The sequence below is a fragment of the Columba livia genome, chromosome Z (assembly GCF_036013475.1).
Source record: "Columba livia isolate bColLiv1 breed racing homer chromosome Z, bColLiv1.pat.W.v2, whole genome shotgun sequence".
Taxonomy (NCBI): Eukaryota; Metazoa; Chordata; class Aves; order Columbiformes; family Columbidae; genus Columba; species Columba livia.
The window spans coordinates 35,879,589-35,893,969 of record NC_088642.1 but is presented as its reverse complement, the minus strand read 5'-3'; the positions used below and the strand labels follow the sequence as shown (position 1 = coordinate 35,893,969).

The 14,381-nt window shown below is 36.7% G+C and overlaps 1 protein-coding gene across 6 annotated transcripts in view; it reads left to right on the top strand.

Annotated features, from left to right (window-relative positions):
- The window catches only part of KCNN2 (potassium calcium-activated channel subfamily N member 2), a 69,636-nt gene that overhangs the window by 11,310 nt on the left and 43,945 nt on the right, over positions 1-14,381 (top strand). For 5 of the 6 annotated variants that reach the window (XR_010468844.1, XR_010468845.1, XM_065045383.1 and 2 more), the window contains exon 5: positions 11,227-11,645. The exons of the other annotated variant lie outside the window; for it this stretch is intronic. Coding sequence is in view for 3 of the 5 variants with exons in the window: in XM_065045383.1 (XP_064901455.1) it covers positions 11,227-11,645 (419 nt within the window). In the remaining 2 variants the exon portion in view is untranslated. The remainder of the gene's footprint in view (positions 1-11,226; positions 11,646-14,381) is intronic. 6 annotated transcript variants of the gene reach the window in all.

Sequence of the window (14,381 nt, the reverse complement as noted above, 5' to 3'; positions counted from 1 at the left end):
TAAAATCTCTTTACAAGAAGACTTGGAAACTCTTGAACAGATGTTGCTTTATGAGCAAACTTCTCCTTTGCCCACTGAACTGCTCTCTGCTATAGATGTAACATTCAGTTTGGGCCATGCAGCTGCTACACCCAGATTGTAGTGGGTTCTTTTGATTGCAGATTTCTTGTAGAATATTGGCCAGAGTTGTTCCTGGGTTCTGCATAAGAAATGGGCTGATACAGGAGAAGTTTTCATCCATACATACTCCAGTATAGCCGAAAAGTTACCCTGTGACAGCTACTACTGAACACTACTGTGAATGGTGTGATGGATAAAGTAGCTTCACACTAAGCCCACCCGCTCCTTTTGTTCTCACTCAGGTTTGGGCTTCATGGTAAAAGTTAATAACTTGCATTCTGTTGTAATCAGAATCAATGTTTGCAGGATGATAGTTTTGAATAACTACATCCTTATGCGGTAGGATAGAGCAGTGCTCGGCCTGATGGATTCCCTGTTCAGCTTCTGTATAGTTTTAAGGTAGTTTAATGGAAAAATGGGTTAAAAAATGATAGTCCAGTCCAGTCCAGTCCGCTTTCCAGATTTGGTTGTCAGACAGGAAAACAGGCTTTAGTTTATGTTCCAGCAACAGAATGGGATGCAACAAAGCCAGATGAGAAATTTACCAATGTGGCTGTAAGCTGGCTGACTGTTCATCTGCCATTTGACACTTGGAAGGAAAATAAAAAGATGAACAGTTTGTTGTTGTGTTTGTTTTTTTTTTTTTATATCCAGCTTGTGATCAGAGATATCAGCTCATCCCAAATCAATAAGTTGCGCATTTCATCTGTGACTTTTATGTATGCTGTGGTTGGTATTATCCTGTGTTAACTGCTGAACGTCAGACTTTTTCTGCCATGGACTGTCTGGTTGAGCATAACTGCTGTGAAAATTAAGCTTTCTAAAATATTATTAATTGCAATTTTATGTTTAAAACGTGGAAGGTAAGTGACTCAGTGCAGACTTGTTTTGTGTATTTAGTTTGCAGGCTTCTTAAAAAAAAAAAGTAGCTTTGAGGCAAGAGCATCTTTTACATGAGAGAGCTACTGTAAACTAGAAAGCTTTGACAAAGCTGTAACATTAAAATAGTTAATGGGGCAGCAACAAGAACTGTGTATGTTAAGAGGTGTTTGACGGAATATGCTGGGATTTGGGGTTTTCGGGAGGTGGTGGGTTTTTTGGTTGGTTGGTTGATTTGTTTTGTTTGTTTGTTTTCTTTTTGTTTGTTTGTTTTCTGAGGAAGCACCTACAGTTGTAATTGGTAGTGATCAAGTAAAACAGTATTTACCTATAAAGTAAAACAGGTAAATACCTGTAAAGAAACTTGTGCCTATGTTTAACTTTTAGTTGAAAGTTGCCCTTCTTAGAGATATTTTAACGTAATCTTTGAGGCAGTTTGAAGACTTTAGCTGCTGCATGGTTTATCCAGAACCCTACTTCAGGCCTTCAGGAGTAACAAGTACTAACTAAATAGCTGCTATATTGCCACTCCCTCCCAGTTCTACTTGCCAGGGTGGATTACAGAGGCAGGTCTTGCAGGGATGCCTCTATACACTTAGGATTAGTGTATCGCTATGTTTATTAGGATTTTTAAATCCACAAGTACATTGAACTCCACTCTGCCTCTCCTGCTGCCCAGTTCCTAGTTTCCCTTATTTATCTGGCCATACCTTAGAAAAATGCTTGAATACTTAGATTTTGCATTTCTATATTCAGATTTATTTTAAACACATCCTTAAATGAAGTTCCTAGTTTAACAGTGTTTCTGAGACAGTAAAAACTCTACAAGGACTTTGTAATTCCTCTGGTGCTGATACGTGTTCACCCATTGTCAGTTAAATCAAAATCTACCCAGTTTAAAAAAAAAATTGCAAACTTTCCCAAACACCTGAAGTATTTATATCAAAAACAAACACTAAAGGAAGAACTGAGAAGATAGATTCTTGTGTGTATCATGTGTTGGTACCAGTCATTCCTTAAAACCAAGGTCCTAAGTTTAGAATGACTTGTGTACCCCTTTGGCAGAGTGAATGAGTTAGCTTACTTTACCTCGCTTCAGATTCAGCGTTTCTTCCTTTAACTTCTGTTTCCCCTATTCACTTGCAAAAACATTGCCAGTTTCTTCAGAGAATACATATTTGTCTTTTCAATTGGTTCCAGTTTTCCTAGGAGTAATGAAGCTGATCATCCCTGAAGAGAAAGAGGGTTTTCTCGCACTGGGAACAGTGGCAGATGGCAGCCATTTTGGGAGATGGCATTTCTTTGTGCAGTGATCTGTAGAACAAATTATTTTTAGTACTGAATGAAGAAAAACAAATCCTAAATGAAGAATTGTAAAATAATAATTCAAAGTGAAGAACATAAAAAATATTGAAATGTTGATAGTTCTCCACAATGAGTTTTACTTCAGCAAGAAGATTATAGAATTAAAGTTACTTTCTTTCTCAGGTACTTGAAATGGAGAAAAATATAACAGACCACTAGGTTTCTTAAAAAAAAGGCTTTCTAAAATGTATAAAATAGCACAGTTATTTTGTGGGAAGACGTGCTGTGCTTTTCACATAAGAAATTTTGGAACTGCTGCTTCAGTGCAATACCGAATTCATCCCTAACTTTGAAGTCAGTGTTTCCATCCCCTTACTGCTAAAATCAGTGTAGTAGTTGTAGCAGACCTAAAACAGCAGAAAAAGATTTAAAGAGGTTTTTTTTGTTTTGGGATTATTTTATTAGTGTGGTAATTTGTTCACTGTGGTCATTTGTTTATATTTGTGAAAGTGCAACAGGAACGTAAGCAGTTAATTCACTATTTCTTTGCAGCTTTCCCTTTAGATGCAATAAAGCCCATGTCCTGCTGCACTTCTTGACAGGTGGAGAGAGCCAGAGTGGGCTGGCAAAAGCAGGGGGTAGTGTGGAGTGGTGGCTGATGGAAGTTGGGTTCTGAACAAGTTGTGGTGTGGTGTGGTAAGGTTGGTTAGGTTGGGTTAGGCTAGGCTAGGCTAGGCTAGGCTAGGTTAGGTTAGGTTAGGTTAGGTTAGGTTAGGTTAGGTTAGGTTAGGTTAGGTTAGGTTAGGTTAGGTGCTGAAATGTTTCCTGAGGACTTGCTGCATCCGAATAACCTTGCTCAGTGCTTAGGTTCTTATGGAAAAAAGCTGTTGTTGAAACTATCTGTCTTTTTCATTCCATCTCTGTCAATTGTATGAAGCTGCTATTCTGGATTGCTCTTGGCCACCCAGTGCATTCTGTAGCAAATAGATCTGTTATGCAGTAATGTACATATTCTTTTTATTTTCTTTGTTATTTCTTCCTTGGTTTTTAAATAGCAGAATAATAAACAGTGTAAGACAAGATTGATGCTATTTTAGTCAACAGGTCCCATTTTCCCATTTTGCATGTTGATGTAGGAGACCTATCTCAACTGTTCCTTCTCTGTTAGTCTTCTTGCACTTAAGTGCTATTCAGAGCTTTATTAAGTCATGCTCCTTCTGTATCTGCGTGGAGAACATTTTTGACTGTCAACCTCAGTCACAAAAGCTTTTGGGAACTACTGGTGCTGGATGGAAGCCTTCTACCTGTGTTAACTTAAGGCACTTATTGTGTTTTAAGCAGCTGGAGAGGGTGGGATCTGAAGCTTTGCTATGATGAAATAGCTGTTAAATTAAGAATACTGTTAAAACACAGAAGTATCTGTCATGGATATTTGCTTTGTAGAAACTCCCTATTCGATCAGTTCAGTCACTTACTGCTGGGTCTACTGAGTATCTCAAATGAATATAGTAACCCTGAGTGATGAACTTTTATTTCTGGACCTCTAACTTGGTTTAAAGGTTCATAAAAGTTTATATACCTAAATATCTCCCTCTTGATTACAGATCTGAGGAAGCTCAGCTGTGAGTGTTCCAGCAAGAGTCCAAACTACATTAAATTATGAGATTGTCTTGTGAAATATATTTGAAATAATAAAAGATAATACAAGTAAAAAAACCTTTTGCTTTGATATTAACTTTTTTGTCAGACATTTCTATTAATAATAATACATTTATTATCTAATTATTTTGATTTTTAATATATTTATAAGTTTGTGATTATTTTTAGTTAGATGCATAATTATGCTTTTCTCGGGGGCTTCTTCTCCATACCATTGGGAAAGAAATCTTGATATCTTGGAATATCCTTTTTGTTCTTTTGTTGTCCTTAGATTTAAATTCTTAACACTATTACCTGTGTAGAAAGTTACTGGGTAGAAAGAATGGCATTTTTAGGAACATCCTACCTTCGTTGGTTCCTTGGAGCACATACATATATATGGAGAAACCTATATGAAAAGAAATTACATATTTCCCAGCAATTGCTGAGTGCCATAATGGGCTTTTGTCATTGTAGGCTGTTGGGGGGTTAAGCTCTTTCACAGCTGTAGATATAGACAAACCTGGTAAGACCGTTGTTTAACACATATCTGTTTTTTGAAATGGTTGTGGTCTGTCAGAGTAACTAAGATGTATCATTCAGATCTATTTTCATGTGGAGTTCTTGATGCTGCACTTCTGAAAACATTGTTCAGAAAGACTATAAATGGCTTGAGCCTCTTTTATGCTTGTCTTCCTGAGATAGTAAGATTAAAATGCAGTCTTTGAACGAAGTATTTTGAGCATGCTTAGCCACCAGCACACATTAACGTGATGTTTTCTTTACATGCATTGACATACACAGTGTTTATGGCAAAATATCAATAATGATGAAAAATTCATTTTGCACAGAGATGTCAAATTTAAATAAATATACTAATAATCACAAATAATCACTTTTGTGCTGAAGCTAAGTACTGGACTTTTACAATCCTCTGTTTAAATCAGCATTTTTATAATGGAGGGTGGGGAGCAGTATACGCATGTATAAATGTATAAGTGATAGCGCAGTCTAGCTTCCCCATTTTAATGAACCAAGCATGTTACATTTGGTAAGGTGCTATATCCAGAAGACCTTGTAGATCCACATTCAATGACCTACTAGAAAGTTTGTTTTTAACTCTGTAGGTCTGAAACATTCTGGAAAATATAAGGTAGCCAAGCCCTTTGACTTCTGTACTTCGCATGCAGAAGGTGTTTGATGCCTCATGACTTTACACATTACTTAAACACACCAGGGTATCTGCTCTGTGGTGTTGTATTTAGGATGAGGGGTATATCATTTTTATTTAACAGGATACTGTGAGAGAATCACTTGGCTGTTTGGAGTAATGAGACTAAAGCAGTATCTTCTTCCTCTCTGGGTGTCATAATAGTCTTTCTGATTGTATAAATAATACTGTGGGGACTACAAACTTTACAATAATGTCTGGCCAAAAATTCTGGTAAATCAGCAGCTCTACTTTGGTACTCTGAATCATAATCCCATCAATTCTTTTATAGCATTTATGTGGTGCCGGTATTTAACCATTTTAAATTTGGATTTTTAAATTAAACAATGGCAACAATATGTTTGTGAGTACAGTTGATTCCCCTTCTGCAAGGAATGCTTCCAGGAGTACAGCTGATCCTACTTTATTACTATTTATTGTTTCCTTTTTACTCCTATGTTAATGTATCTCCACGGTATTATAGCAAGGTAGTGATAGTTTTCAGATTTTTTTCTTTTACCTGGATTGTAATTTACCTGGATTTTTACAAAGTGGCTAGTTTCCTTATTCTGTGCATTCACTAACATCCTCTGATAGCCTGCTAGAAATCTGTTTTGATATACTAATGATTTACAAAATTAACTTTCTCTTTTTGTTTTAAGTAGCTTCAGGAAGTCTCTGATCTAAGTTGTCATTGTGTGCAACCTGTCTGCTTTGAATGTGTTTCAGTTTTTCTGATCTGGTGTTACATGAATTTAACAAAGTGTTATGTAAATATACACATACCTGTATAAATATATGTGATAATATATTTCTTTTTATGCTTTTACTGTATGGCATTGAAAGTATTAAGTTTATTTGAAGTTAAAGATTTATTTATGTCATATTTACATACAACATGCTGGAAATACAGTACATAATTTTAGGTGAAAATAACCTTAAAAATCTCATATAGAATGCAGACTTAGTAAAGGTATATGAGAGTTTTGTATTAGAAGAACCTTGCAGAACACCGATGAAGTACTTGCATTGGATTTCAACACTGAATAATTATAAGAAATTTGAAATCTATGAACAGGCATAACATCTTTGACCTTGACTGGAGTTTGACCTTCTCTGTAGAGTTCAGGACTCAGTTCTATGGGAAGATTTGGTCACTCTTTTATTATCTTTTTATTGCTAGCATCATTCTCTGTTCAAATGTAGACTAGTATCTTTAAATTAATGCATGGTTATTATAACACGAGCAACTGAAAGCAGCTGAGAGAGTGTATACATAGCCTTGAAATTGCGCTGTTCTGTTCTTTCTCCATTCATTTATCTTCCTCACTTTCTGAATAGGAAATGTACCTAGCCAAGCACACAGGTACACCCAACTAGCTCTGTATCTTCCAAATTAAAAGTGAAACTAGCATTTAGTAGGTTGCATAATTGCAAGTATATAAAATGTACATGAAACTGTACTAATTTCTGTGTCATTTCGGTATGTCCAAATTTAATTGATATTCACAGCTTGTTTTAGAGGCCCATATTTGGTCCAGAGAGTTTGATATTCATCATAGATTGAATTTCGAGGCACAGAATTGTAATGAAATCTTCCTCATAGATATTATTCTGAACTGTTAACATATTTATTTAATAGAAATGTTTGTACTGGGTCTATGGTCCTTTGTGAATTCTGGTGTTTTCTACCTTCCATGTTTTCACCTCTTAAATCTCATTATAAGAGAGCTGGAGATACTACCATTTTAAAATATTATTTTCCTTGCAAGAAATTGGCACAGCTAAGGTCAAGGGAAGTTTATATGGGTCTTCTGTGTCTGCAAACATAACCCGTTCAACTGAGCACTACTGAGAATGTTCTTTCTTTGTAGCATGTTAGGATTTCTTCTGCCAACAGGTGAATATGTTATGAAGTATATATTCCATAATGACATCTTAAAGTTTTTTGAAGCTCAGTGATTAAAGTAACATTTTCTTCTATGAAAATTATAAGATCAAATTTTAATGCCTAGGTTTAGCTACACATTCTTCTATTCTCATTTTTTTAATTGAATCACTACTTAAGGTATCATTTTTCTTGAATTGCCTTTCTACATATAGAATTCTTTTTGAAATCTATAAAGATGGTATGTAAAAAGGGAGGACAAAAGACCACCTGCTTTTTTCCAGCAGATTTTGAAACTTTAAAGGAAATTTTAAACCACTGCCAGTTTGACATGTATTTTATAATGTATCTGAGAACTGAAATATTGAACTCTGTTTTTATTTTATTCTTTTATTCTGAAACTCACACAGCATTTGAGAGATTTTATATTATCTTCCTCTCTTTCAGGGAAGCTGAGGGAATAGAGTGTACTATCAGCAAGTTTGCTGATGACACTAAGCTGGGAGGAGTGACTGACACGTCAGAAGGCTGTGCTGCCATCCAGTGGGACCTGGACGGGCTGGAGAGTTGGGCGGGGAATAACCTGATGAAATTTAACAAGGGAAAGTGTAGAGTCCTGCATCTGGGCAGGAACAACCCCAGGTTCCAGTATAGGTTGGGAAATTACATATTAGAGAGCAGTGTAGGGGAAAGGGACCTGGGGGTCCTGGTGGACAACAGGATGACTGTGAGCCAGCACTGTGCCCTTGTGGCCAGGAAGGCCAATGGCATCCTGGGGTGTATTAGAAGGGGGGTGGTTAGTAGACTGAGAGAGGTTCTCCTTCCCCTCTACTCTGCCCTGGTGAGACCACATCTGGAATATTGTGTCCAGTTCTGGGCCCCTCAGTTCAAGAAGGACAGGGAACTGCTGAAGAGGGTCCAGCGTAGGGCAACAAAGATGATTAAGGGAGTGGAGCACCTCCCTTATGAGGAAAGGCTGAGGGAGCTGGGTTTGGAGAAGTTTGGAGAAGAGGAGACTGAGGGGTGATCTTATTAATGTTTATAAATATATAAAGGGTGAGTACCATGAGGATGGAGCCAGGCTCTTCTCGGTGGCAAGCAATGATAGGACAAGGGGTAATGGGATCAAGCTGGAACACAAGAGGTTCCACTTAAATTTGAGAAAAAACTTCTCAGTGAGGGTGCCAGAGCACTGGAACAGGCTGCCCAGGGAGGTTGTGGAGTCTCCTTCTCTGGAGACATTCAAAACCTGCCTGGGCATGTTCCTGTGCGACCTCACCTAGGCGTTCCTGCTCCAGCAGGGGGATTGGACTGGATGATCTTTTGAGGTCCCTTCCAATCCCAAACATACTGTGATACTGTGATACTGATTACTATTCATCTGTATTCTAGGTGTTCTAGATACCTGGACCTTTTCATAACTAATGTAGCACTTCTCTGATCTGACCAAAAGCATTAACAGGCTTAATTAACACAAGAATTAATTAACACAATCAATTAACACAAGAATCAAATGCACTTGAGCCTTACTGTACTTGTTTGTTTTATTTTCAGGGAATACTGATTAATTTAATTGTACTTTGAAAGTTTGGTCCTTCATAACAAGTAGTACGTTTGCTAATTGCAAACCAACACTCTTTTGGTAATACATACATGCATACACACATATAAACTGGCCTTCCAGTATCAATTCACATATCTAGTATTCAAAGTGTGCAGAATGACCACAGGTAAAAGAAAGTGTATCTGCTCGTGTTGTATGCATTGAATTCACTGAGTGTTTCTTTAGCTTAATTCAATATTGTGTTTCTTTGTCTTTGACAGTATTGCAGTGGAGTTCTTTCCTTGAACTATACCTAAGTGTGGTGGCTTGACCTTGGCCAGCTGCCAGACCCCACCCAGCCACTCTCTCACTCTCCCTCTCCAACAGAATAAGGAGAGAAGTTTAAAAAGTTCATGAGTAGAGATAAAGTTGGCAAGATCCCTTACCAATTACCAGCACTAGCAAAACAGGCTCACCTTGGTGAAAATTAGTTTAATTTATTGCCATTTAAAAGTAGAGTAGGATGGTGAGAAAGAAAGCCAAAAACTAAAACACCTTTCCCTGCCCCACTTTTCCCAGGCTCAACATCTCTCCTTCATTCTTAGCTCCTCTGTATTTTCCTCCATGAGTGGCACAGGGCATATGGGGAATGGGAGTCTGTCCATGACAGCTCATCTCTGCCACTCCTTCCTCCTCATGCTTTTCCCTTGCCCCATTGTGGGTCCTCTCTATGGCCTGCAGCCCTTCATGCTAAAGCTGCTCCAGCAGCTGCTCCAGCATGGGTCTTCCATGGGCATTAGTTCTTGCAAGGAGAATCTGCTCCAGTGTGGGCTCTCCGCAGGTAGAAGTTCCTTCAGGAAATACCCACTGTGCTTCAGCACAGGCTGCAGTGTAGATATCTGGTCCAGCATGGTCCTTTCCATGGGCTCCAGGGAAATATCTTCTTTGTCATAGTCTTCTCCGTGGGCTGCAGGGAAATCTCTGTTCCAGTGCCTGGAGCACCTCCTTCCACTTCTTCTTCCTCTTTGACCTGTGCATTTCCTGGGTTGTTTCTCACACTTTTTTCCCCTCGCTTCTCACTGCCTGGGAAGCATTTTACACTTTTTAAAATGTGCTTTCACAGAAGTACCACTAGCCTTACTGATGAGCTCAGCTGTGTCCTGCAGCTGGTCCATTGCAGAGCAGTCCCTGATCTTTTCTTGCAGATACCACCCCTGCAGCCTTCCCAGTACCAAACCCTTATCACTGACACCCAATATAGTAAGATGAAGGAAAATAAGATAAAGGGATGAGAAACAGGTGCACAAATACAGAAATTGGTTTTGTTTTGTTTCTTACTATGGTTAACTTTTTTTTTAGTATCAGTTCAACTATAATAAAGATTAATTTGTGGTTATCACGTTCCTAAACAAATGACTGGAGCAATTTTCTGAAAGACAAACTGAATGTATTGGGAGAGATGTTGACTATGTTTTTGATCTCTAAAATATACAGAGAGATCAGGCTTGTATTTTTAAACTCTTAAAAGATGGAAAGGGGCAAAGAGCAGTGCAGATGAGTGGGGTTTTGGTTGTGTGTATGTGTATAAGTTAAAACACTTTTCTTACATTAAGGAGCACATTCTTTGTGTACTTTTCTTTCTCACCCATTAGTTTTGAAGAATCTAATTTTTAAAGTCCTGCAAAAGAATTTTTATTTCCTCTACCTTGTTTACTGAACAGCCTGATTTGGACTATAGCTGAAGTGATGAGGTCTTCTCCTGTCACTGAGATTGTATCTTCTTCATCATTACGGGTTACATTCCTTTTTGAAAAGCTGCCAATTTGCATCTTCTTGCATACCACAACTCTCCACTAGTGACAAATACTGTTTGATTAATTATTTATTTAGTAAATAATCAGGAACAAGATTTACTAAACAGTATAAAATGTTTATGTACCTGTGTTCCTGAGTGGCAAACGGAAGGCCTTGATTGAGCAAGAACCAACATGCACATTTAATTTTCAGCTATGGGTAGACACTGCCTGGTGCCTGGGCTGCTCTGATATTTTCTGGTCTTTGCTTTTCAGATTTTCACTACAAGATCTATTTTTGAGTCTTTCTGCCTTTTCTCATGTAGTTTTGCATTCTACATGGATCTGTATCGATGCCTGAAGCTTGAATAAAACTATATCACCCTGGCTGAAGCATGAATATGCTCTAGAGCAGGGTTAACATTGCAGTTTAGAAAGCATTTTCAATTGTATTTTAGATATCTATTCTGAAAACACTTTCATAATTTTTTCTCAATTTTATGAACTTAGAGTAAGCAGTTGATTTCGAAGGGACAAGGCTTAATTGGTCCAGAATTTTGTTTTGTCAGAAATGACAGTTACAGAAAATATGAGGAATTCTTAGTAAATAATACGTAAAAATGCAGTTTCATGTACAGTTTTAAGAACAATGCATGAAAAATTTATTTTTGTCTTAACCAAAGTTATGTTTTAGTTCATAGTGTTGTAGTAATGTCATTTTCTGAAATGACATATTTGTTTTCTTTTTAGTGTTTGTTGGAAGCTCTGAAAACTATGGTATTTTAAAGTGGAATTATAACAAGGTTTGTTAATGATATACTAAAGTTAACCTTATATTTTATTATTTCAGTTGTTCATGGTGGACAATGGAGCAGATGACTGGAGAATAGCCATGACTTATGAACGTATTTTCTTTATCTGCTTGGAAATACTGGTGTGTGCTATACATCCCATACCTGGGAACTATACATTCACATGGACAGCCCGGCTCGCCTTTTCTTACGCTCCATCCACAACAACAGCTGATGTGGATATTATTTTATCTATACCAATGTTCTTAAGACTTTATCTTATTGCCAGAGTTATGCTTTTGCATAGCAAACTTTTCACTGATGCCTCATCTAGAAGCATTGGAGCATTAAATAAGATAAACTTCAATACCCGTTTTGTTATGAAGACTCTAATGACAATATGTCCAGGAACTGTACTGTTGGTTTTTAGTATCTCATTATGGATAATTGCTGCATGGACTGTCCGAGCTTGTGAAAGGTAAGGTTGTTCTGTTTGTTTAGTTCCTTCTGTCTGTCTGGTTTTTATCCTGTTTTGCCTTTTTAGTTTTTGATTCGGGGACCTAAATATTTAATGAAATGGAACTTACAGATCCTTGATATATTGAGTGTTGGATGGGTTGGATTCTGTGTCACAGATTGTCAGGAATGCTTTGCCTTTTAATCTGAAGGACTTCTGCAGAGAGGCTTGTGACATGTGGTTTACTGTAGCATTGCAATTTGATTTCAGTGTTTTGATTTAACTTTATGTATGTTTGTGAAAACACAGTGGACAGGTACCATAAATGTCTTTAAGAGTAGTTGATGATACTCTGTATTAATATCAATTTTCATTTATTTTGTTTGTATATTAAATTTATTAAGGATAAGCTAGGTGAAATAATAATGTAAATTCCCAATGGAAATTTTTTTATTGTTGTTTGTTTTTTATTGTGCTGTTAAAAAAAAATTCAGAAGAAGTGCATTTTGGAGGCAGATTTTCATTCATTACTGCTATTTTTCCAACCTCTCTCTCCCACAGACTTCAGTGTAAGTGCAGAATAAATGGCTATCAGTGATGACAGCTTGAACTTTAATTTCTCAGACTTAGCTTTAATGAAAAAATAAATGAGCTTCTTATTGGGTGGGATTGCTTAGGAGTATGAGACTCTGAGGAGACAATTAGGATGATTCTCTATGGAGGATTTAATGCCTGGGACAACTCTTAGATCCTGGAATTCATTTCTCCTTACTTCAGCTGGAAGATCTTCAACATATTTAAGACATTTCTGCTGCTAGTTGTTGGCCATTTTGTTTTTCTCTTCCTTTACATGTCTGCCCATTTTAGAATCAGTTTAGGGGAGTTATTTGTGACAGGTAGCTGATTTAAATCAGGAGTTAAATTGCACTCCAACTGCTATGGTTATGATGCTTTTGGAAGGTACTCCTTGCATTACTTCTCAATTTGTTACAAAGAAAAATAGCTCATCTTATAAACTGACTGTAGGGATCATGTTGATATTGTAGTTTTTATTATTAAAATTGCCAGAATTGTAGAATGTGGTTTGCTATGGTAGATGCTTTGTGTCAATGTTTTTTCCTCGTGTTATGGCAAGACGTATCGTTTAGGAATATTCTGAAAATGCCATGTTAACAGTGACATATTGTAGTTTCAAAATCCTTCCCATAGTAGGAGCAGAAGTAGCACCCTAGATATCAACTTAATCTATAATAGTTATATTTTAATAAGCATGTTCTCATTTCAGATGTAACTGACTTCTGCAAAGCCTTTGCTCTTTGTCTCACATTCTTCACCTCTGTTCCCACCAGTTTTCTTTCAACAGAATTACTGCTTAGGAATTCCTGAGTGTCTACTCAGGCATTTCCCAAATTATCACTTGTGAAGTGGCTCTGAATAACCTCAGCATCCATTGCTGTCATTGTTTTACATATTGCTGGTTAATAATCTATATTATTATTATTATTATTATTATTATTATTATTATTAAGCATTAAAAAGTCATTGTGTTATTAACTTTTTAATAGATGCACATTCAATATAAGATTATAAAACTTATGCCTCTCACAGTGCAAATTGCTGAAAAATATTAACTACTGTCTGATACACATTTGTAAAACATCTTTATTTACTAGTATAAAGATGTCAGGACAAGAATGTATACTGCATAAGTAATACTAACAGAAACAAAGACTACCTCAGCTATTTTCCAATCAAGGAGAGTGAATAAAACACTATCACAAAGTTTTGATTTTGTGAGTGTGTTTATTTCTATTTAGAAACTGAGGGACATCATTGTGATACATTGAACTCAGGGTTGCAAACAAGGCTGAGTTTTCTTCAACTCTCTGCTAAACTAGTGATGTATTTTCCACATTTTAATTTGCAGTTGCTGTCCTTGAAGTGACTGTAATGGTTTGGACAATAAGCTGGATAGCCACTGACTTGTCTAAAACTGAAACAAAACACAACTAAAAGCAAGTTAAATATAGAAGTGAGATTTAGATTAATATGTTTCTAGTATAATTATGTTCTGTTAGTGGAGTCCAGCCCAAGATTATGTTCCTTTAAAAAAATTCTTAATTTTTTGTTTCAAAAACACTAAAAGGGATATATTTTGGCTTTGGGAATTAGATAGTAATGTCATTCATGCTAGTTGCACAATCAATTTTGTTTGTTTTGCCTCAGATTTTCCCTTATAAGTATTTTGCCAAATGAATGATACTGGCTTTGGATTTCAGGTACTAATTAGTTCACCAAAAACCTGTAGGTTCATAGCCCATAAGGAAGTACATTTTTAGAAAAAGCTCTTAGAAGAAAACCTCAAAACCCCACACATCAGAATGCTCTTAACACTCTGCCCTCTGAAGCTAAACATCCCTTTTTTTATAGCTGGAGACGGATACAATACCCATTTGTTGTGGGAAAGGGAAAACATGGCCACTGAATCCATTCTGTGCTGTGTAGAGGTCATAGTCCTCAGAAGATGTCTCCCAAGATCTTAATGGCTTTGACTTGCTCAGTAGTTAAAAGTTTCGTTTACACAACAAAATACATTCTTGCAGCTGCTCCTAAGTTTTTGTTTGTTTTGTTTTGTTTTGTTTTTCTCTGTTTTCTCTAGAGGGAATCTTTCTCTCTTGGAACAGACTATTTTATGTACACAAAATACTCCTGAAAATAAATGTTATAATTAGAAAGAGTACTTGGTATTTAGCTTGA